The sequence below is a fragment of the Lagenorhynchus albirostris genome, chromosome 2 (genome assembly GCF_949774975.1).
Source record: "Lagenorhynchus albirostris chromosome 2, mLagAlb1.1, whole genome shotgun sequence".
NCBI lineage: Eukaryota > Metazoa > Chordata > Mammalia > Artiodactyla > Delphinidae > Lagenorhynchus > Lagenorhynchus albirostris.
The window spans coordinates 109,689,051-109,713,817 of record NC_083096.1 but is presented as its reverse complement, the minus strand read 5'-3'; the positions used below and the strand labels follow the sequence as shown (position 1 = coordinate 109,713,817).

The window sequence follows — 24,767 nt, the reverse complement described above, 5'->3', positions numbered from 1 at the left end:
TCTCTAACATCGTGAATTTAAAAAACAAAAACAAAAGAACTCCTCAAAAACCATCTCTTCTGCGTGTGTGTGAAGTCCACCGCCCTGAGATTTCGACCAAGCTTTTCTACCTCAACAGGAAGAGGCCCATTTCTGAGACAGATGTGAAGTAAGTTTCCTAAGGGGCTCCTCTCGGCGCGAGGACTGGCTATCCCCGAGGGGCGAGCGGGCGCGGGTCCCGAAGGGGCCACGTGAGCAGGGAGGGCAGGTGTGGCCCCCGCGCCTCGGCCTGCCATCTCGGGCCACGGGGGGCCGCGCCGGCGGGGTCGGCGGCGCCCGAGGGACTTCTCCCCACCTGATTCGGGCCCTCCCCCGCTTCAGCCTCCGGCGGCTCAGCCGCCTCGCTCTCTCCCCCGCCCCCGGAGTCTCGTTTCAGTCATCCCTTTGTCCTTGCCCGGATTGGCAGGTTTTATTATTCCGCCTGAACAATCCGGCCGCCCAGTGGCTGAGGGTCGCTGACGTCGGCGGCAGAGCCTGGGAGTAGTTGGGATTTTGCTCTGTCAGTAACACATGTGTAAGAGCCGCGGAGGGAGCGAGTGAGCCGGTTAGAGGCCAGCGCCGCCGCCACCGCCGCCTCCAAGCCGGGCAGCAGCAGCCCCGGCAGGGGCGAGGGTCAGGCGCGCGGGACCCCGCCGGCCGCAGCTCCCCGCCTCCTGGGCGCGCCCGCCCCCCGGCCTCCGCGCCGGCCGCCGCCGCTCCCGGGGCTGTTGTGTCTGTGGCCGCTCCCCGGCTGGAGGTGCAGGAAGCTCGGCCGAGCGGCCGTCGCCGCCAGCAGCCCCGAGCGAGCGGGCGGGCGGGCGCACGGGAGGGAGGCAGGCGGAGGAGTAGGAGGGGGAGCGGGAGGAGCGCGGGCGGGGCGGGGGCCTCCGGGCGGGGGAATATACAAAGTGAAGCCACATTGCCAAACTTGCAGCAGCGATTGCAGCAGTTGCTGCCGCTGCGCCGCGCCGCGCGGGCCGAGGGCTCCTGCAGCTGCTCGCGCGGAGCCGGAGGCGGAGAAGAACGACGAGGACCGAGACTGACGCTTCTGCTTCCCGGCGCCTGCCACTTACGCGGGGCCCCCTAACCCAGCCTCAGAGCAGCGCGTTAAAAAAAAGAAAAGAAAAGAAAAGCAGCCCTTAGCCCCCTCCTCCCCTTTCCTGCTTCTGCGAGAACATCCCCCCCTCTCCCTCCACCTCCGCCAGCCAAGGCGCCCCTTCCTTGGAAGCCGAGCGGCTTCGCACGAATTTCGCCGCCGCCGCCTCTCGCAATATTGCAATATAGGGGAAAAGCAGGTAAGGGGACGGCTGGAGAACCGCGGGCAGGGAGGGGGGGGAGAAGGAGGAGGGGGGCGATTTGGGCCGGGGCTGTTTTCTTTGGCTTCCTTCCCTTGACCGTCCCAAATTGCAAGTAAACAATACGTCGGCTTAGATAATGCGCGAGTCCGAAACTACCGAGGCCGGCCTGCGAGCTAGGACGGAGGGCAGCCCCGGGCCGCCAGCTTTGTAGCGGTTCCTGCTTACAAAAGGGTTCTTCTTGGAGACGGGGCTGGTGGGGACCTTGGAGGCGTGTGGGGATATATTCAGTTCCAAAGGGAGAGGCAGGAGGTGCTTTAAGCATTGAAGTCTGAGAAGTAGTGTGGGGAAAATAGTCACGACCTTACCCTCCGCACCCCACCACTATTTTTGAAACAGTGGCAGAAAGGATCTAAGTGAGCAGGATTCGGTATTGCTGGTTCTTTTTAAAAATTCCTCTTGGCTTATAAGTCTTTTGTTCCAATCCAGGAGAAATCCGGTGAATCACCTAATTAAAATCAAGACATGAATTAAGCATCCATTTTTGTACTACAAATTGTCAGCGCTACGTTTGTCCCTCCCTTGGTCTCCATTAAAAAACACCAGAGACGTTGTTAAAGGGGGGCAGATTTTGCCTCTAGCTGCCAGTTCTGCTTTCTATTTCACAGACTACCTCAGGACCTAAATTGCTTGGCTATGTAATTACTAGAGTATAAGCCTATTTAACTTAAAAGCTTTCTTTTTTTTTCCAACTCTAAATGAAACTTGATGAGGGCCCGTCCTTAGTTATCAGGGGAGTCAGTTTCTGGTCAGTCGTCTTGATTCATCTCTTTTAGATTTAATCAGCATTAAGGTATTGCTTGTCCTTAAGAGCTTTAGCTAATGGGGTTACTGGATGCTTTTCTCAGTGTAATGTTTCCTTTTCAAAAAAAATATACATATATATTTACCTCTCACCAAAGATGGGGGCGGGGAAGAGCTTGGAATCTCCTCCCTCCTCCTCTTTTAAAAAGGAATTCAGAGCGATTAAAACGTTGGGCGGGGGTGGGCAGTTTAAAGACCTAGGGCAGGAAATGCAGATTCATTTGGGTTAGGGCTGAAATTGTAACAAAAAGCAATTCCTCGAGTAAATGCATCAGATAAATCAATTTACATAAAGGTATGATGCATTCGGTTAAATGCAATGCTAATGGGTTTTAGAGTGGTCCTGTTTCCAAAGTCTCAGGGTTTTGTTACAGCTTAATTGGTGCAGTTCTTATTCTGGTTTATTGTGCGGTCACTGGACACACGTTCCGGGACTCTTTCGGAGGAAATGTGTTTAAAATCGGCCTATTTAAGGAACACAAGTCCTTGTTTCGTTCCCTTCCCCTCGTTTTTTTGCAGCAGCCAAGTTGGGCCGGGGACAGGCAAAGTTCGTCCTCTCGCTTCTGAGGTATCAGCTGAATGTCTTGAGCAGATAGCCGGGAGCCTCGGGGGGAGCCCACACTCTCGGCTTACAGAGGACAAAGACAAAACAGGCTGCTTAATTGGCAGTAAATAACTTGATCTTTTTATAGAATAAGTGACTGGAGGAACACTAGGACTTTATTGGACTCAGGATTGGAGGCAACAAATTAATCGGTTTAGGCTAAGCTTTATAAATTGATTCCTATATTAGACCCCAGTTGTTTCTCTCGTGACATTCATTAGAAAGAGTGGGGAATTTTTAAAAGCAGTTTTTGGTGACAGTAGGTCTGGCTCAGATATAACTTGTGCATCCTTTAACAGTGCCTTCTCACATATTATCAGTAACGTACCCCTCACCCTTTTGGAGGAACAAAGCTCTACCATTTAAATTGCTGATCAAGGGCAGATTAGTGAGACCAAAGTGGAGAGTGTTTGTATAGGAAGTTAACAGGCATCCTAAAGTTCAATGATCTATTATTCTTGCCTGTGTCCTGCAAACGCAGAGAAAACACTCATTGATCTTCAAAATGAAATGAGATTTGGAACAATAATAGGAGATGGCGGTCACCACAATGGCATGTGAAAGGTGCTGTTTAAAATAAGAAAAACCAGTTTCGCAACTTTACACACCGCACCCCCCCCCCCGAAGTCCCCTCGCTTCCCCTCCCACCACCACTCTCTCCATCTCCCCTCCGCCGGTTCTTCCCTCCTTCCCTTTCAGAAAGCCGAACTATTTCCAACTTGTGAACTGCAGCTGCACTTCCCCGGGCAGAGCTCGGGAGGGAACGTGGCTCCGGCGGGGGCCGCCTCTCACTCCCCTCGACTAGCGCTCGGGGCTCAGCGGGGCCCCGGGAGGGGCCGGGCGAGGCGGTGGGTGGGTTTGACCCTCATTTGCTGGAGGCGGGCGGCGGAGGAGGGGGCAGTGGGCGGAGGCGGGGGCCGGGAGGAGGCGCCGCGAGGGGAGGAGCGCGCCGCGGAGCCTCGGTCTCTTGAGTTTTGACAGTACCCGAGCTGAAATTGTCAGCGGCGGCGGGCGCTGGAAAGTTGAGAGGAGCTCGTGGCCCCAGAACAAAGCTTGAGAAAAGTAAACAGGAGGCTGCTGCCGGCAAGCCTCCCTCCTTCCCTCTCCCCCTCATCCTCCTTCCCGCCCTTGCCCTGCTGCTTCCTTCCAGCAACTCTGGGGGCTGGCGGGGGACGGATTCGCTCACTCGCGCGGCGAGTACTAACTTTTGCATCGCCCCTGTTTTGTCTCTCTCTCCCTGTCCCCTTCCCGCCTTCTGCAGACCATGGTGAATCCGGGCAGCAGCTCACAGCCGCCCCCGGTTACGGCCGGCTCCCTCTCCTGGAAGCGGTGCGCAGGCTGCGGAGGCAAGATTGCGGACCGCTTTCTGCTCTATGCCATGGACAGCTACTGGCACAGCCGGTGCCTCAAGTGTTCCTGCTGCCAGGCGCAGCTGGGCGACATCGGCACGTCCTGTTACACCAAGAGCGGCATGATCCTTTGCAGAAATGACTACATTAGGTAAGACTTGGCTGCCTTTCCCCGACATGGGCGGGCAGAGCAATGGCAAGGCCAAAGGTTACCAAGGGTTTTAAAGAAAGGAGCAGGGCATCTCTGAGAATACAGTGTAGCCTTCACCTCAAAAACCTGGTTGGCCGAAATTTAAGGGGTTAAAGAAGCGTGTGTTAATCTTCCAATATTTAGTGGCAAATTAACGGCAAAGGCCACACGAAGTAAAAACTGCGCATCTGGGGGGACTGGGCTGCTAGGTGTGCAAAGGTTGGGACCAGGATCCTCGCGACCAGGATTTCACGTGGTCAGCCGCAGTTGGACACTCCACTAAAAATAAACATTTCAATTGGGAGTGAAGCTGCTTTCTTAAAGCAAGGTAGGGACCAACATAGGAACTTGGGAGACAAAAGACTGATTTAAAAATGTAAGTGTGGGTAGTGAGAAATGATATGCCGATGGTGCTGGCTGATTATGATATTTACGTAAGCACCTTTAAACTTTTTTGAGTGGAAAACTGACTCATTCTTTGTGCTCCTTGTGAAAAATGCTGATTGCCCATCGGTTTAAAGACTTGTCATTCTTCTTATAGCAAAGAAACCCGAACAAGAAAAAAAAAACTTAATGGTAATGTTTCTCTTTATATATTGTTACTTGAAGGCTCGCAATACTCAAGTGTTAGTCTGTGGTTTGTGATGTAGAATTTGTAGTTCAGTTGAGGAATGTTCAGATTTTGGTTTTTTTGTTGTTGTCATTTGTATCACTACCCTTGATCCCCAAAAGAGATTTAGGAAAAGAGGCTATAGAATTATACTAATCTTGCATTTTAAAGCAATGTATAGGAACATTCATATGCCCATGTAAGCAGCCTTTTTCCAACAAGTTTCAGTGCAATTAATGGAAAGAATTCAGGAGGTCAGGTGCCTATAGGATCTTTTCAGGTGAACTCAAGCTACTTAAACTCATTAATTTGAAAGGAGGCATTTGAAGGATTACACATTTAATTTGAGTAAATGGTTTGATAGACTGATGCACATGAATGCTTCTAGGAGGTGTTCTGTTTCAACATCCAGTAATTAAAAAAAAAAAAAAAACAAACCCACACGCACACGGTTGATACTAGACAACCACTCACTTTTAAGAAATGCGTTCTATTAAAATTTGTGCCCTAAACCATTTTCTTTATAGAGATTAGAAAATTTTTGCCCTTTCTTCAATGAGGGTGAATCAATAGATGAGGTATTTTGTTCAAAGTTTAGCTCCATTGTGATTCCCTGACTCTGCATCTAAAACTGCAGAAGATCCCAGTGCAGTTTGGAGCTGAGTATGGGTATGTTTACCCCAGCGATATCATTAGTGTAAATGATGGAATAAGATGATATTTGGTTATTCCAGTAATGCAACCTATGTCCTCTTTGCTGGCCTCCTCAATCAGCCAAGTAAAAGAAATACAGGAAGGGAGAGGGCTTTTATTTTTAAATTAAGGTGGCAGCATTAATTTCACGAAGTGTTCTTTTAGAAGTAAACGTTGGAAAATCAGCAGCAGCGTGGGTATAATGCTTTCTGGTCCTCCTTCCAAGCAATGCCATGAGCTTTGACAGTACTGTAATTAGAGAGCAAAACTGGTAAGAAGGAGGGTGGTTTAAAGGGGAAAAATTGACAGTGCTGTTCAGAAGCAGTGAATGGTACAGATTCATCTCTTTTCCAAGTGCCTTCAGAAGACCTTCGCTTCTGATTACCACTAATTAAAAAGAAGATGGGTCCACTTGCATTCCCTCAGGACAAGTTTAGGCAAGTGGCTTCCTGGGAATCACTTCCATTCCTTTCCCTATTCTTGGGAACAAATATAAATGCCCATTTGGTGTTTTTCTGTTGGCTTAATGGAGCAATGGAGGATGTGTGCCCAGCCCCAAGACTTAATTAACTGGGTCCATATTCTCCCTTTCTTTCTTTTTTCCTGACTTTGAAAACTGGAACCACGCTTGCTGTTGAACTGGAGGCTACCCTGAGGACCTTAGATTTGTTCGGGAGAGCGGAGTTCTAGCTCAGTACCCAATTGATCCTTTCCTCACACTGCTCAGGGCTCAGCAGCAGACACCCCCCTCTCACCCACCAAGTTTAAGGGATCTCCTAAGTCTTTCTTCAGTGTTCCTTCTGCCCACCAAGATGCCGAAAGGGTGGGAAGGTGGGGAGGCTGCGCGTTCCCTTTCCTTTCAGCCACTCCCTCCTCAGTCTCCCCTCAGTCCACTTGTTGGAGGAGCTTTCAATTCTGCAGGGACGGCCGCTGAGGAGCGGGACTAATCCGCTCGCCGGCCGCCAGGTGAAGGGGACCCTTTGGCTCTTCGGCCCCAGCTGGGACCACAGAGCGATTTATTAAGGGGCTTTTAAACTGTCTGACTTTGAGGTTGTGGCTTTTTGAAAACCAGCAAGATCTGGCTAAAAAGCTTTGGGAGAGCTGGGAGGGGCCCGGGGAGGAGGGGGTTGTGGGGGGGAGGGGTGGGTGGTGCTGCTTTTCCCCAGCCCCTTCCCCCTGCGCGACCAAGTGTCGTTTGGGCAGAGCTGGGCTTCTGCCTCTCCTCCCTCCAAGATTTCAGATAAAGCGGCTGCCTTGCTGCAGCGAATCCGCACAATTAAAAGCTTTAATTAGTGGCTCCTCCATTTTCTTAGTTTTGATGGGCTTTATCTAATGAGATCTGGTCTCTGGCTTAGATCTGCTCCGAATGACGTGTCCGCAATGAATGAGAGCTGCGTTGCAAACAAAACATTTAATTAACAAAATTGGCCTCTAAGAGAGGGAGGGATAGACAAGGGGGGAGGGGAGAGGAAAGGGAGGGTGGATCTTAAAGGGGCCAACGCCGGCCTGGCCCCGCCACCTAGCAAAATTACAAAAGTCGTTGAACCTTGGAAGCGCGTCCTCCCCCTTCCCCCCGGGTTCCCGACCCCCCAGCTCAATCCCAGCGCCACCAAGTAGCTTCAGAAACTCCGATTCTCTTTCTTCGAGTCCTCCTTCCTCCACCCCCACCGCGGGCCAGAAGACTGGCGCGGAAAGTGCAGCAAGAGGAGGAAGTTCGGAGATCGACGGGTGGGGCTCCAGGTCCGGGGAGGCGAGGCTACGCGCCGGAAGCTCGAGTGGTGGTTCTCGGCGTGCCGGGTCTCGCTCGCTTGCTCGCTCGCTCGCTCGGCCGGGCGGGGGCCGGGCTGGGGGCTGACGGCGCCTGAGGCCGCAGTTCAGGCGCCCAGCCGGCCGGCAGCCTCGGGCCCGCGAGGGGGCGAGCGCAGGGCGGGAGCCGGACGAGCGGGTAGCGCTTTCTCTCCCCGGGCTCCGCTCGGGAGGTTCACGTGGCGCCCGCAGCCGCAGTGAGCGCCGCGCAGCTGGGGGTGGGGGCCCGGGGCGGGGGGATTGGTGGTGGTTGGTGGTGGAGGGTGCGTTTCGGGAGCGGGTAGCGTTAGGAACGGAGGCGCCGCCAGACAGCGAGTTCATTTCCCTGGTAATCAACAGCAAGCTGCTATATTCAGAGAATGCTGTCCCTTTAATTGAACAGGCTAGGTAATTAAATGGCACTTTTCCAATAGGACGTGCTAGGTAAATCTAATAGTTGGTTATTTAATATCACTTTGAAGTCTGCCCACTCAAGCACAATGACAGCACAGGAGCATGTGAACTATTAGCTAGGAAAAAAAAAAAACCTAGGATCTCAAAAATTAATTAAATCGCATGCAATTTAGGGGGAACGTTTATCTTGATTTGTCATAACAGAATTAATTCAAGGCCTCCAATTCACTTGGGGGCAGATCTGTTACTCTGAATTAACCAAGCGTAATTTGGCTGATTTTTTTTTTCTCCCTCCCCTCTCTAACGCATCAGTTGCGATTATTCACAGCCCCCCTCTTAAGTATCAATAGCTTCTGGTGCTTTTAAGGTGCTTGGTCTCTAGTTATTCCGAAGTACTTTTAATGGACTTGGCTCCAGGCATAATTTCTGGGTTGCATTTTCTTTGTTACATTTAATATAGCCGGTGCAGAATTTAGATTAAATATAGGAACCTGCTGGAAAACCAATTGCTTCTGGATCGGTAGCTGTGGATGTGCATTTTTCTCCTCAGATAGGTTGCTGATATTTACTTGTAGGTACAAATGTATACCTTTCAGCCACACTCTTAGAAACCTACCTCTCCTTGCCTGAAAGCGGTTTAGAAAACAGCCAGGTAATGCTCCGTATCGTGTGTATTTTGCTTGAAGTAACCAGTTGCAAGTAGGCTCACCTATTGGTCGTTGAAGTTAGGGAAAGATGCTAAGTATTATTACTGAACTAAAAATACAACTTGCTCTCCATCTCTGTCAGCAAGGAGAGTTGGAGCTGGCAAACAGTACTAGCACTACATGGTACTTTTCATAGGAGCAGAGCACCTCTAAAGTGTAGAGGTTTGGTGGGATTTCTTTCCTCCTTTTCCCTTTTCCCCGTGTAAGTAACCTCTTGATGTTTGTGATTGATTGCATTGCCCAAATGCTGAAATATTAACGACCTTCTTGGACTGAGGACCCAAAGAAAGGAAACTGAAACCGATTCTGTCATCACAATTAAAGACTCCCCTGGCTTTAATTAGCCTGACCTGGGGTATATCTCCCCGTTGCTTGAGTTAAAGAGAAAAGAGCCCATTATAGTCCAGTCTGAGAGGATAGCTACTTAATTGAGCACCTAAAGCCTCAAGCCTTTTAAATCAAACACTGTCCTGGACAGTCCCCCTGGTTAGATAATTAACTCTCCAGTGCACAGAAACGTTGTTAAAACACACACACACACACACACACACACAACTTTTCAGAAAAAAGGGTGGAATTCTAATGGTAGCCTTCCTCTCTGGTAAAAGGGATTAAAATGTGTTTAGACATGTAAGTTTTCTGCTCTGAGGCAGCCTTAAAGCTGTAGGCACGGAAAGATACTAAACTCCATTAATAATGTTGTTCAATAGCACATCAGTCCTGGGTAGATCTTGGTCATTTTCAAACTTTGTAACTGTAATTTCTGACACTTTAGGAATCCCGTGATTTTGTGGCTGATTGTCCCCTGAAAGGTTGTGAAAGTGGTGCTGGAGAAAATGAGATGTATGAAAAGCTTTTGGATTCCATACAACTGCCCTTAGACATTGAAGACATACAGCTGACTTTACTCAGGGTGAATTGTTAAATAAATGAACACTTAGGTTGGGTAATCAGATTGGTACTGTGAAAGGGTATTTTTGAGATGGAGTGTCACTGTGTACCTGTTGGTAGTGGCAGCCATAATTATAGACTCCTAGCCATTAAAATACTTCTGGGTTGCTGTAAGAGGATATTTGGTCCTTAGCTCAGGTAGGATTCTGTTCCCTACCCCCTTAATCTACACCGCCCCCCTTTTATCCTCAGCATGTTTTTGGCTACATCGACAGGTTTTTAATTTTATTCTTACCTGAAGTGTTTGAGTTGGTACCCCTTTTGGGGATTGAAATAGCCCTGCTGTTGACTGGAAACTCCCCCTGGCAATGCTAATTCTCTGGCCACCTCACCCTTCTGAGAACCCTCTCGTGGCAGCAGTGACAACCCACACTCGCAGGATGCTGTGGGTGAGACTCCGGGAGGCTTCATCGATGCTCCTGAAATGGTCCAGTGTTAGGAAATGGCAGGCCAGCGGCCCCTGAGCTCCCACGCGGTGCGGTCCTGCAGCTAGAGGTCCTGACAGTGTATTATTTCAGCTTTCTCTCTGTAACTGTTCTGATTCTGTAAGAACGTGTCAATGTGTTGTTGATCTCAGACTAATTAGTTTTGAAATGGAGTTTTGATTGAACTCTTCAAATCGATGCTGCTGCAAAATTTGTTTCTTGGGCTTCCTATTAAAAGCCATCTTAAGGGGCAGTTTTACTACTCTCCCTGTCGTTCAGTCGATACATTTAATAACAACTTACAGGCTATTTTCAATAAAGTGGCGACAGCAAATTAGTAGTTTGAACATGACAAGCCTCTTCTGCAAGACCAGATTCTGAAAACTCAAAGCAATTATTTTTATATAGAGGCATGCCACAATCATTCAGATTACGGGGTGTTCTGTAGGAGGCTGTCTCATGGTTTGACACAAACTGCATTTTATGACTTTCTTTGGACAAGGAAGAAATGCAAGTATTAATATTTATTATGACACCGATATGTTAGTTTGTAAGTCCTATTACTTTGTTTTTCATTGTTGAAAAGTGCCTCTCTGACCCTGCTTACTCGTTCCGATACCACCTTTCAATGTGAAATCATTTTGGTCTGTTTAATAAATATTTGTGGATATTAAAGAGGGAAGCCCAAAAGCAAATAAAGCTTCCCAGTTTGAGTCGACGGATTTCATAAAAGCCAAAGTTCGGTGTTCGTTAAAATATTTTGTCACGCCTGTGGAAGGATGTAAGGAATTATGTATATCTTTTTCTTCAGTACACCGCACTTCCTTGAGCTTTCCCCTCCTCTGCAGACTTCTTCTTCTCCCCCTCCTCCCCCCATGGCAGATGTTGTGGTCTCATTTGATTGCATAGGAAAACTGCAGTGATACAGCAAACACCCAGAGAGATATGATGACAAATGGGTCCAGATCCCGGTAAATTACTTTCTGCTCAAATCGAAATTTCATTCAGTTTGTTGCTAGCAGAGATGAAGTAATCTAAATTGTGGACTCAGGAGCAGATAGAGGGAAGTTGGAGCAAGCATTTCATTATCAAGAGAGAGAGAAGGTTAGGATGAAAGAGATGAGCAGAGGCAAATCTTAAGTGTTGACACCATGATTGAAAAGGTTAACCCATACACATTATATATCAACCTGGATAGCAGAGAGTTTCTAATGGAAAGTCTGCACTGATGGAGGTTTACGGGAGTTTCAATACACTGAGCATGATGTCTTCTTAGATATACAATCAAATCCTCTTAACCCTTTTGATGACTCATATCTCAAGATATGATTAAAGTACAAAAGAGTTCTTCATATAATTTCAAGGACACAATACATTTAAACTTCAGGCATGAATTGTATCTTTTTTTTATGATGAACTCAGTAATCTGATAAAATGTGTGTAGAACAGAATTGTTTCATATTTGCTAGAGGTGTAAGTCAATATTTTGTTGAAACCCAGGGCACCCTCTTCCTCTGCGGTAGGCAGAAGTTAGCTGTGACCCCCCCCCCCACAAAAGGATTTTTCCCAGATGATGTAAATCACTCATAAAATTTGAGGCCGGAGCCTAAGAATTCAGTCTCTGTCAAATGCATTCCAAAGGGAGGGCCAGAGGCTGGGGATTTCTTTCTCTTTCCTTGGTTTGGGATTATTCATTGGTGTCCCCGTCATCTTTGTTTCAGGTTATTTGGGAATAGCGGTGCTTGCAGCGCTTGTGGACAGTCTATTCCTGCGAGCGAACTCGTCATGAGGGCCCAAGGCAATGTGTATCATCTGAAGGTAGCATCTGCTCCTCCTCTGTTTTTTAAAAGAACCATAACTTTCCTACATGGAGACAAAGCATGTCTCCTTAGTAGGAACCCTGTTTTCTCAAGCCGCAAACATGGAAGGAATCCACTGAAATTGTTATGTGGCAGTGATGATTACACATCCACCCACGCCACTTCCCCCATGCCACAGAAGCACGCACCTGTTTGTCGCTTTTCCCCTTTAGCTTGATCCAGTTTCTTGCATTTTGGCTTACTCTTTTCCAGAATCATGTTGAAGGAAAGAAAACACTAAGCCATAAGTGGCTCTCTGTACTTGACAGATACCTGCTTAAAAACAGTTTATAAACTTGTGACCAAGAAAGACTTAATTTGTACTTGTTTTCAGTGGATTTGCTTTTTCCTTTCAGTGTTTTACATGCTCTACCTGCCGGAATCGCCTGGTCCCAGGAGATCGGTTTCACTACATCAATGGCAGTTTATTTTGTGAACATGATAGACCTACAGCTCTCATCAATGGCCATTTGAATTCACTTCAGAGCAATCCACTACTGCCAGACCAGAAGGTGAATACCTAGTTGGAAGGTTCAACCTCTTCGTCTAGTGAGGGAGTTTTCCTAGGTGGTTGTGTTTTTGCGTGCCCTTTTAAAGAAATGTAGACTACTCATACATACACGGTTCAGAAATAGAGGAATTGATGGATTAAATCATGAATCTTTTGTGGTGAAAAAAATCCTGACTTAATTATAGCTGTAGCTTTACCAATGTTGAACACATTATCACATGCAGAGTCAGGCAGAATGTAAAACTTGCCTACGACCAGTTGTTTATCCCACTTGACAATTTTGAAATTCAGAAATACGATGTGACTAGGTTATTGTCGGGGCGGGGGGAATTAGAACATTTTTGGTAGGAAGGGGGAATAAATGTCTTTGTCATGAAAGAATGATTTCTGCATTAGTAATAGCAATCTGGACACCTGCCTTCCTAACCCAATTTACGGTGCTTTGAATCTTAGAAGAGCAGTTTTACAAAACATTCTGGAATTCCAAAGGAGAGCATTTTTGTTGATTGGTAGTCCCATAATGTTTGAGTAAGTTACAACTTTTTTTTAAAAGTTCTAGCTCTTGCTGCTCATTAAAGATTAAATGTCTTGATTCTCGATCCACAACTGGAAAGTTTTTGGACCAGAGTTAGAAACGAGGAAATTATACAAATGTACCAATCATGTTATTAGAGGGCACTCCAGAGGGAAAATTGGTGATCAACAGTTGTCCAGCACCTGCAGTACTGTATAGTTTCAGATCTATTTTAATCTCCTTAGTAAGTCCTATAGCTATGCAAGTGAGTGCATTTTGATAACTGCTGTGCCTAATTTGTAACAATTACTGTCAACCTTCAGTTAAGAGACTGTTCATTCCACACTGGCCCAGAAAAGAGTGAAATGTATGACTCGTGCACATAATTTTATTCACATCATATTTCATACTGATTATGTATTGATGACATTGATTCATTTACTCTTTACAGCACCACTTGCATGGATATTAAATCTTATTGACCACAGATGAATTTTAATTTCAGATTGGTGATAGATTTTTCCATCAGCTCTGATAGTATGTTTGACTTTTTCATCATTAACCCAGGCAATCACACAGCACTGAGTTATTGCATTGAAACAAAAAGTGCACACTTCACTTGGTAATTCTTTATGGATTTACAATAGGAACTTCATTAATGTCTGTTGTAGGGATCACAAAAAACAACATTTATCTGCAAATAGGAATTTAGCGAGCTTCAAAAATCTCAGGAAGAAATATTAGGCTTCTTTGTCTTCCGTAATGCATTTTCTTAATGCTGTGTACAGGGAAAATGACTAATATTTGAAAAATTTTAAATTATACTGCCATATTTTAATGCTTATTTTTATCATTTTCCCTTACTCAAGTTTATGGAATGATTTTAAATGTATTTTCCATTGCTTTATTAGGTAAAGGTTAATTGCATCAAAATGTGTACAGTTTTCCTTATTTACTAATATGGGAACTGCATAGAATACTATTTTAAGAACGGAAATCTAATTTTTTATTGCAAATTAATCAGTCACCATTGATGAGCCAGTTCAGGCTTCTTTAAGGAGTGCCAATACATATAAATACTTACAGACCTTCGTGGTTTCAGTTGTAATTAAGTGAATCTATAGGGCTGGGTTGAGGACAATGAATGGGTAACAAATATTTTGAGATACCCATTTCATGTAGAAGCAAAGCCATTTGTAGTTATACTTGGTAGCCAAAAAAAAGTACAAGAATAAAATCCACCCCCCCAAGGTAAAAGCTTAGTTTCTCTACAAATGATATCTTAAGTTTGTTGCTGCTTTTATACCATTTCTTTCCCTGACTTAGCAAGGCATAAAAAATGATACAGCTCACCAACGTGCATGGTGAGAATTGAAGGATGTAGAGATAAGATGGAAAATGTAGCCAGACTGAATACAGGCCATAGCAGTGTTAGCCAGGGACTAAGTACACAGACACGTAATAAGTACGAGCAGCGTCTCACAGTACCATCTTACTGAGTATAAGATGATGTAAAGGGCTTCCCTGGTGGCGCAGTGGTTGAGAGTCCGCCTGCCGATGCAGGGGATACGGGTTCGTGCCCCGGTCCAGGAAGATCCCACATGCCGCGGAGCGGCTGGGCCCGTGAGCCATGGCTGCTGAGCCTGCGCGTCCAGAGCCTGTGCTCCGCAACGGGAGAGGCCACAACAGTGAGAGGCCCGCGTACCAGGAAAAAAAAAAAGATGATGTAAATTGGGAGGTGTTAGGGAGGAAAATTTGAGCAAAGTCTGGTTTACATGTTTACGAGATTGCAAGTATTGTGCCTTTCATATAAGTCCATACCTTTTGCAGGGTGGGAGAGGTAGGGCGTTCATTTTGGAACACAGAATATATGAGGCAGTGAAAAAGAGCCTACTGGCGTGTATTTTAATGTTGGAAGCCTTTTAAAAGGAGACAGGTGGCCTTCAAAAATGAATAGTTCTTAAAAGGAATAAGGAAATATAACTTAAGGATGTGTTCTTGTCAGACATTGGTGAGAAGCTGTGTTTTGGGGGTGATGTTAATTAAGAACATATCCCCGTTGGCCTAAATGTCTTACATTTTTGCCCTTGGTGCTCAGCTCACCATGAGCACAGTCAATTCACAAGGTAGTTTTTGTAAATAAACGTTTGGGGTAAGCTGAATGTGGTCCAGAGAGATATTAATGAGAGGGCAAGGGGGAAGAAGTAATGAAAACATACTTCCTGGTGGAATCATAAACTGCTTTTTGGACCTGAAGAATGCTTTAAAATGATTTCCCCCAAACCCTGTGGCGTTTCTTTTCTGGAGGAGATGAGATGGGGAGAAATGACAAATAGCTCCATTTTATTATTTTCTTCTCTCTCATTCTCTATATTTTTGGTGGGGAAAATTGGACATTAATTTTGGCCATTTTCCTTCTGTTCACAGAACCAATTACGTTTTTAGCGCATGATGCATAATAAATATACCCAAACATCCTCTGGCTGAAAAGTAATGAGTTGATTATTTGTACATCCCTTCTTTAAAGGCAGCTAAAATTGTATGGAAAGTATAGGCCCCCATCATCTGGCCCCTTTCAACTTTTATCCTCCTGAAATTTGTTCCCAGCGTCTGGGATGTATAGTTTAGTTGTTGTTCTGCACCATTGGCTTTTGTATGTTCTGAGAAAAAATAATCTTAAGCTCTTAAATCATACAGTTTCTCTGACTGAAATCTCAGACCACTCTTGTTCTAGGATCTACAAAATGTTATAGCCTATATTGTCTGAAGGAGACTTGGCTCCCCTCAGGAGAATACTGCCTTGTAGAGAGAGAGTTATGTAAATAGAATCAAGAATTGTGGGGTTTTTTGGGGAGGGGTTGGTAAATTTTTTGCCTGCTCTGGAATTCTTTCTTCCACTCAGGAGTGATGGTTTCATCTAGAATAATCTGTGCTTTTCAGTAAAATAAGAGATCACATCTCTTTGGTCAGAAGAAAATTTAGCGAGGGTTCTAGTTTACATACCCCTTCGCAGTTCCCCCCCACCCCGCCCCGTAGTTACATAATTGACGTTGTGTGTGTGTCCATCGTAGAGGACATTTGTTGCTCATTTATTAAATATGCTCGCTGGCTGCTGCCGCATCTTTGTTCTGGACAAATTACCTTTCTCACACTGAGCCTCCACTCTGGGGATTAAGCCTCTACCACTTTAATTAGCTTGGAAGTAGGGGGTTGCAGCTCCTAATAGACTTTAGGCTTTTAGTAAGTTAGGGAAAGGGTGAAATGAGAACTTCCTGGGAAGCTCACAATGTCATTAAAAAACCATAAAAAACTAATATCTATTATTTCATTTTGGTAATTGCAAACAGCTTGTATTGGACAACTGGATTATCAATTCTAACTTAGATATTAAAGTTAGACTTCCATTGAACTACATTCTTTAATTGAGCACAAGTCATTAACACATTACATATGTTTGATTCATATATTTACAATATTCATGTAATATTAAGTGGCATGGTAGGAAATACTAAGGGAAAAGAAGTATCAATATTTTTTTGTGTGTGTGTGTGTATACACACATGCATATACACACATACCTATAAGCAGAGAAGGACATGGGTGCATAGACATCATATGGGGATATTAGAATAATCATGTTAACTGCCAGTATTCGTTTAGCTTTTTTATTAAGTGCCGGGCGCTGTTGAATGCGCTCCCTATATATTATGTAATCCTTATAACACCCTTATTATCCCCACTTTTTAAATTATTACTATTTTTTTAAATGAAAGCTTCTTTCTTTCTTTATTTATTTATGGCTGTGTTGGGTCTTCGTTTCTGTGCGAGGGCTTTCTCTAATTGTGGCGAGCGGGGGCCACTCTTCATCGCGGTGCGCGGGCCTCTCACCGTCGCGGCCTCTCTTGTTGTGGAGCACAGGCTCCAGACGCGCAGGCTTAGTAGCTGTGGCTCACGGGCCTAGTTGCTCCGCGGCATGTGGGATCTTCCCAGGCCAGGGCTCGAACCTGTGTCCCCTGCATTGGCAGGCAGATTCTCAACCACTACGCCACCAGGGAATCCCTCCCCACTTTTAGGATGAGGAAACCAAGACACAGACAGTTAAGTAACTTGCCAAAGTTTACACAGTTGAGAATATTAACGCAAAACTTCCTGGGGAGGAGGAACTTGGCTCTGATGTGCCTTTAAGATCCTAGTTCGAGGCAAGATGTTACAATTCATTCCTTGCAGAAAGAAACTTGCTTTTAACAGAGTTCAGCAATTCATTGTAGAAGTTTACACCAGAAACTTTCTGGAAGTCCATTTATCGTCTCATTTTGTCCGCTAGTAACAGTGCAGAAGATGTTATGCTTTAGTTCTCCACTGCCAGAGTAAGTAGCGTAGAAAGCCTCTAACAAGTCACAGTTGGAAAGTAATCTATTAATAGAAGAAGATTAGTGAATGTAGGGAAGACAAAAGCAGCCATGTTTGAGTTTTCATATCTCTCCAAGTTTAGCATTGTAGCTAAGATGCCCGTTTTTATGTCTTGCAGGTCTGCTAAAAGGTCAGAGTAATGCAGAATGCGTGCCTTCATCTCAGATCTTGTTCATCACAGGTGGATCCCATGTGTCTTCAGTAGACAAGTCACCTTTGTAGCTAGCACCAGTGCCAGCTCCATGCCATTGCACCTTCTTTAGTCTTGATTGCCCTTCTTGCATTTATTGGTGTATTAAAATGACTGAATATGAACATTAAGGACTCCATGAACCTGGGCTAATGGGAGACTGTAGAGAAAATGAAAAAAGATCCACCGGACGACATCTTTGGGGGGAGGGAGCTTGGGAGGAGGGAAATGACTAATGAAGCTAATTAAAAGAAGCATTCAAATCTGCTTTCTACCCTCATTAACAATTAGCAGGGCACTGGCCAGAGTTTGTACCCTGTGTTTTTACCTTAACAACATTCTATTTGCTCTTTGTATATTTAAGTGTTGTAAGGAAATGTGTTTCAATCAAAACTGAACATGAGATAAAGGAAAGAGATGTGGCTTTTGTGATATTCTATCACAAACACTTTTATTGTATCTCTGTAAAATACAATGTATGTATGCATGTAAGTGTTTTCGTCCTAATGTTGCTACTCCCATGGCAAAGAAAAAAAAAAGAATGAAAAAAAGAAAAAAAATTGGAAAAAAAGTCAGGCTCATAGAAGCTACTGTGTAGAAATCCCCCCCTACTTCTAATTTGCTGAATGAAGAAAAAAATCTTTTATTTGTGATATTTTCAGAGACATTTGCTCTAGTATGGTGTATTTAAATAATAAAAACTTAAAAGAAAAATATTCGATGGAGTTTGGGTTTAAAAACTGCTTTTTCTTTTCTGTGTTTTGGAAAATTTTATTTTATTTTTTTGTTCCGTGCCAAGTTCACTTTAAATCTTTGGGGGTCGAGGGAAGCAGTGGGTATATTTATTTAGCTCTGAGCCAATAAGGTGTTCTTCAGATTACTTAACTATGCCATTTTTGGCAGGAGTACGAAGCCATGTCTCTAACGGAGTCCGTTCTGTAAATTCATAATATTCTGTTAACAGCATGTCATTACACTTCTGCTGTATCACAGTGAATCTTTTGTGTTTATATATATACGTTTGATTCTTCAGCTATTTCGTTTATTCTTTTTTCTCAGTAGGAAAGCCTTGGGTATTGATGGAAAGCATGTTAAAGAATGTGGCATAACCATCTTGTTCTCTTACCAAGTTTATAGCTTTTGAAGGAAATAGCAGTTCTAAACCATACCTGTACGGATTTTGAAGTTCCATTAGTTGTTAGGACCCCGAGCTCTTTTACAATCTTCTTTGATGGGTGAAGCAGCCATTTCCTGCTGAGCTTCTAGACTCGTGTGGTCTGCTGTATGATTTGTTTATTTTGGTTTGCTCTTACGCTCCTGTACTGACTCTGCCTTTCCATGTGTTTGGCGGAGGATTTGGATTTCATTTAGTAGTAGTCTTGAGGTACTTAGTCGCCCGTTCTAGGCAGCAGTGGCTCCCCACCAGCGCCCAAGTTGCCTGCAGAAAACACGTGTAGGCCAAGGACTCAGTGGGCCCAGTGCTGTTGCTGGAAGGAGGAAACACGTGAAAGGCTGCCCTGCCAGGCTTGTAGTATGTGAGCAAACTCGACTGCAACTTCTCTTACAGATTAATAAAAGCAGGTGTGTTCATAATGCTCCTTTAAGTTTTATTTTCTCTTGTTCCAGAGAAAAGCTCCTGATATAGACCCACCCTCTCTCTGAGAATGGGAATGGTTCTGCAGAGAGGTCTGGCTCACCACACCTCTCAACTAGCAGTCAGCTTCCCTTTGGGATCTCCTGCTTCCAGAGATTCCAGGCCAAGAGAAAAAAATCAGTTGCTCCAACTGAAAACCTCCTATAAACCTCGTGTAGGAGAATTTAAAGGCAGAGTTAGTTAAAGTGAATAGTTTATTAGAGCTTTATAAAAAGAATATGCAGGAAGAAAATAAAATGAACAAAATCACATAGATAACAATATCTGAGTTGGATCCTTGGGGAATTGCTAGGAACTAGTTCTGGTTTTTAACACCTTTTTTTTTTCCCTTCAAGATCCTTTAAGGGGGGGCTTCCCTGGTGGCACAGTGGTTGAGAGTCCACCTGCCGATGCAGGGGACACGGGTTCATGCCCTGGTCCGGGAAGATCCCACATGCCGCGGAGCGGCTGGGCCCGTGAGCCATGGCCGCTGAGCCTGCGCGTCCGGAGCCTGTGCTCCGCAACGGGAGAGGCCACAGCAGTGAGAGGCCCGCGTACCGCAAAAAAAAAAAAAAAAAAAAAATCCTTTAAGGGAACGTGGGACTCTTCAGGACAGAAAAGGAGAAATGTGTTAATAAGAATGCTAGCATCTTCTCTAATTCTTTTTGACATAAGCACTCATGTCCCATATAGTGTAGAAATTCAAAGGAGATAGTTAATAACTTTGTAGTCAGTAATACAGTGTGGCATTTAGTGATGTGGAGGGCTAAGGTCATTAAAGACTTTAAATGAACTATTATAGGGCTAGTTCCTCAAGCACTGCCGCGTATTTAATAACGAGCTTCTAAAAGCATTTCTTAAGTTGCAGACCTATAAGATTACAAATGTCACTCATGTTAGTATAATCCACATGCAAGTGATGAAGGCTTCTCTTTGATGTGCTAAATTGGAGAAGGACTAATGGAGCTATGAATATACAATAGAACATATTTAAGTAGTAGTCTTGCTTTAGGTAAAACACTACCTTGAAACCAGAGGCGTTTCAAACAATAAAACCTGGCTCTAATGGGGATGCTCTGTGTGGATAGAAAGCTACTAAAAACACTCAGGTTTATTCTGATGTGAGCAGTGATTGTGTTCCTCCCCCAGCTCCAACATTGCTGGGGAAAAAAAAAAAACCACGAGCTTGTTCACCTTTCATCGTGACATTGGTGATGTTAGTGAGATGCGCTCTGTTCTTTTGAAAGGACTTATGTAATATTAACCACGTCATAGAGCAAAATGGCGCCAGTCTCTACAAGCAAGTACAATTAAAAATAAAAGCAAATGTGACTGAGCCCATCTGAACTCCTGATTAAAAAAAAAAAGTTTATGATACATACAAATGTCTCAGTCATGCAAATTGTCAATCTTGCTAATGAAACAGATTGTCCTCTGAAAGGGTTTAATGTTTTTTACCTATCTGTCTAGTTAGATTTACACAGTCCGAAAGGCCGGAGAGCCCGAACGAAGCTTTTCCAAACCGAATCGTTTGCCACGAGAAACTGTTTCCAGCTTGTCATGATTTATTAGGAAATAGTTTAACACAGACTGTAGTGTCTTATAAAATACGAAATGAGAAAACTGTCACACCAACATGAAGCTTGTGAAATTGTCATCCTCTTAATATTAACCGTATTTAAATTCTTTTGCCCTGATCTGCACTGATGTTTGAAACAACTGGTAATCCAAAATGAAGCTCTTAAGTTAAATGGCTTAAATGTCAATATAGTAAGATTCTAATGTGTACTACTATTTATATAAAATATTTCTTAGGGCCAATAACTTGCATAACATAGACTCCAAGATCTGTCTATCAAAACGCTATAGTGAAGGGTTTCCATGTAGCCTAAATAATTGTATTTAAATTGAGAAGACGTTGTCCCAAGCCTCCTTCACCCAGGAATTCTATCCTGGGTGCTTGCATCCTGTGACTCGATTGGAGAGGCTGTTGAAACACAGACCGTTTACAAGTTGATGTTACCTGTCTCTTTGCTACTGAGACTCACCTATTGTCAGTCCAGCCAAGTCACAGAAATGCTTACTGCAGTTAAATAGCAATTTGTTTCCATGAAACTGCAATTAAAGTATTACGGAGCAGCCATTTTAGATTGGCAAGGCTCTGAACGCATGTTAAACAGCCAGCGATTCCCACTTGCAGTCTGGGATCTGACTAGCAGCGAAGTGTCACACATGCACCCGTGTTGGGTATCTAGTTAAGAGACATCTGTAGCCCTCTTCTCCCATCGTGGACACTCTGAGAGCTATGGCACGTCAGGGCTGATCTGGGGAAGGTGAACTTGCAACATACCTCAAGTGAATACTATTTTCAGTTGTACAAGAAGTGCTCTCTGCTAGTAGATAGGTACATGTTTCCTAGAGGGAAGGTTTTCGAGTTCAGATTGATTCTGCTGGGAAGACTGTAACTCGGAGGCCTCAGGCCAATAACATACTGCAGGTCCTGACACGTTACAGCTGTGTCAACAGGGCCGTTCTCTCTCCTAAATTACAGCTCATAAAACAGAGGATGAAAATCAATTGATTCTGTTATAATTTCTTTGAATGACACTGGGAAGTTGTTTAATGACTCTGTTAGAAGGGACAAGCCTGAGTGGAGCCACCACTTAATTGTCCCTCTCCCCTCCGAAACAGGGCAGGACAGCTTTCCTGGGTGTTGGCGTCACCATCCCCAGATCAAAACCTGCAGGGGAAAGAGAAGCTCTGAACTGAATTCTTCTAAAGTTCAGAATTTGTTGGGTGAGAAAGGTGAAGTGCAAAGGTTTTCCGGAAAATTCGAAAACTTGATGTAAGATCCTGAGAGAGGAAAGGATTTCAGAGGTGGCGTTTTAAAATACAATTAGCGCTGAATTCCAACCAGCTTGGAAACCATCATTAGCTCATGAAAACAGGAGGCATCGCACCTACCTTGGCCTAGAAAGTTCTCCCTACCTTGAATCAAAAGGTTTATGCCCTCCACTTTTTCAAAAACAAATTTCGTGTGCAGTGCATCTGTTTGTAGGACTTCACCTGTGTTATTTGAGCTGTAATTTTTTTAAGTAAGAGGAAAACATTAAAGAGTTTCTTCCTAAATTAATTTTTCATTTTCAGTGAATTGAATGTTTTTAGGAACTGAAAAGAGGGAACCTGAAGACAAACTGAACTTACACAAACAAAGATTAATTATGAAAACTGGAAAGGAAATTGCTTGCTTGGGCTGTGATTGTATACCTCTTTCTTTATTTAAATATAGTTAGGTAGAAATGGGTGTGTCTTCAAGTCTGCCTGTTCTTCTAAGGCCTCTGATTCAATTTCTATCATCAGTTATGGGACTTACACTTTCCATCAACCTTACATCTTTAAATGTAATGTTTAATATAATGACTTTATCTTGGAGTTGTGTAATGCTTTGTAAATGTATTCATATGTTAACATTTACTATTAACAAGTTCTTACACATGTTCTCTCACTCAGTCCTTTCAATAGTCCTCTTAGTGATTTATCGCCTCAGTTGTACAGACGAGGTCGTGAAGGTTGAGAGAGGTGACTTATGAAGCAGGACCAGGACTACAGTGAGGGGAATGGGCACTCTCTTTGGGTGCAACATTTAAGTAATCAAGGTGATGCTTTAATGCAATATGTTTAAAAATAAACTTAATGCAAAAACACCCATGATGAACAAAAGAATCACAATTTCCAATAAAGGCAGGATCAGTATTATCTTTCGTTTTCCTCAGGCTCCAACATTGCTGGGCACTGTTATTAATGCCCAAAGTGCCAGAACTGCCAGTTCCCTGGCATTTTGGTAGAATTGCCTTATAAATTGTGAGACTGCAACAATGATATACTTTATTCTATGAGCTGTAACTAGTTTTTATTTTTTTTTCTTCTCTTCAAAAACGAAAGTTTTGCATTTTATCTTTATCCAGCCTGGAATGCGGACTCATTTAGATTACCTGCATATTTTAGCCTCGCTCTCAAAGGAATTTCTTTCGAATTTTGACAAAGCTCAATGACTTTATGGTGAATAATCAGATATAATTGATAACAACTCTGCCTACAAGTGGTTGAGGCTGATGAAAAAAAGCGAAACTTTAGGACTCAGTCCAGAAGGCGAAATGGATAACTAACTATATCCCATACAAAGAAATAAATGGTATGTTTAAAATGTTTGAATGAGTTGTGGCTTGAGCCTGAATATCATATTTGTGGCAAATAAAAGGCCAATGAATTCAATTATGTAAAAGTAACATTTATTTATAAGTATAAAAGAGGTAATACACAATAATTTTTATAGAAAAGTTTTATATGTTCTAGCATGATGTAGAAAAGCAGACATATCATGAAAGAACTAATATTCATATTTGTTTTTCTAAGATAGGATAGCACTGAAGTATTCCAGTGGAACAGATTATACCTTTAATTACATCCAAATGTGATGCTGAGCTGATTTTGAAAATTTTGTTGGCTGTATGTACTTCCTGTTTTCTCATTAATTGCTAGAATCCAAAAAGATACCAAAATTTGTAAATAAATTCCTATAACATACCATTAAATCCAAGCTGCCTTTGTTACAGAAGGAAAAATAGTTAAGGACGATTTCTACTTAGTTTAATAAAACATTATTTTGATGTTGATGTAAAGGTTAGGCAAAAAGGGCTTTTTCGGCTTGGATTCCTGATTGTACGGATTTTGGTGCCAAAGGGCCGGTTCTCAAAGCCCATAACCTCTGTATGTTATTTCGTGGAGTATCTCAGCCCAATGACTCTTTGCACGTGGTCTTTTAATCTTTTCATTCTACTGTGTGCAAAATGAGACTTCAGTTTCCCAATATATGTTTTTTTCCAGTCTGAAGACTAAATTACCCTTCTCATTGGATAGGGTTGGATATACATCCATCCTCTTTAAATGGTAAGGACCTGAAAAAATATGCATAGATGAACGCACTATAGATTAAAAACTACAGAGTATCAAGTGTAAAGAACGAGAATCTTTGTGTTATGTGTATATTATGACCTCTGCTTATAAAATCAGTAAATGGAGTCTGGTCACATCACCGAGGGGTAGGCAAGATTTGCGCCAGGTAGTGAGCAAGCCTGTAGGACCCGTGCTCAACTACTTAGTTATACTACTTTCCATAGTTTGACGGAAAACCAGTTTTTCAGCCAGTGCGCTGCATAACTGACACAAGCAGGGACCTGATTGGTGTTTATCAACGTTTTTTTTTTTTTTCGGGCAGGGAGTGGGAATAGATGTTTATGGAATTTATGACAGATAAAATATTTTCTCTTTAAATCCTAGGCTCTGGAGAAATTTCATGAGAAAATGGGAGTAGGGAGGATGGAAAGAACAATTGCCTAAATAAATCGCTCTTGGAGGGAGGATCAAGGGGCTGGATGGGGTCTCTCGCTGCAGATTGGGAGGAAGGCTGGAGGGACTCCCCAGATGCCCTCGCCACACATCCCGTTGACATGGCTTTGTTTGTCTGATTTCACTACTGTCAACAAGAGGCTCTGCCCTTACCCAGCCAGGATGCCGTCATTGTGCATCGTGAAACTCCAACCATGTTTTTGCGGGCTGCAAGCCTGTGCAAGGCTGTGACATCAGGAGGTTTCAGACGTTAGCAGTGTCGGCAGTTTTTAAAAGTTGATATGATACAGCATTTGGTGACCCTTCACAGGTGTGTCAGGGAGAGCTGAGGTGAAATGA

General features: G+C 43.9%; 1 protein-coding gene across 2 annotated transcripts; it reads left to right on the top strand.

Moving 5' to 3' along the window:
* The first annotated feature begins 975 nt into the window (after positions 1 to 975).
* On the top strand, positions 976 to 18,105 carry LMO4 (LIM domain only 4). 2 transcript variants are annotated; one of them, XM_060139620.1, is made up of 5 exons: positions 976 to 1,313; positions 4,043 to 4,281; positions 11,627 to 11,723; positions 12,121 to 12,276; positions 17,318 to 18,105. In XM_060139620.1, the coding sequence occupies exons 2-5, from the start codon at positions 4,046 to 4,048 to the stop codon at positions 17,324 to 17,326; spliced, it is 498 nt and encodes a 165-aa protein (XP_059995603.1). In that variant the 5' UTR covers positions 976 to 1,313; positions 4,043 to 4,045; the 3' UTR covers positions 17,327 to 18,105. The 2 variants fall into 2 exon arrangements, with proteins under 2 accessions (XP_059995603.1, XP_059995604.1); XM_060139621.1 differs by lacking the exon at positions 976 to 1,313 and adding an exon at positions 3,705 to 3,843.
* Positions 18,106 to 24,767: the final 6,662 nt, after the last annotated feature.

Bases quoted from the DNA above. Each gene is read 5' to 3' on its own strand.
- LMO4 (XM_060139620.1), top strand. From the start codon at position 4,046: ATGGTGAATCCGGGCAGCAGCTCACAGCCGCCCCCGGTTACGGCCGGC. The intron at 4,282-11,626 runs GTAAGACTTGGC...TCTTTGTTTCAG, and splicing joins TGCAGAAATGACTACATTAG to GTTATTTGGGAATAGCGGTG. The intron at 11,724-12,120 runs GTAGCATCTGCT...TTTTCCTTTCAG, and splicing joins GCAATGTGTATCATCTGAAG to TGTTTTACATGCTCTACCTG.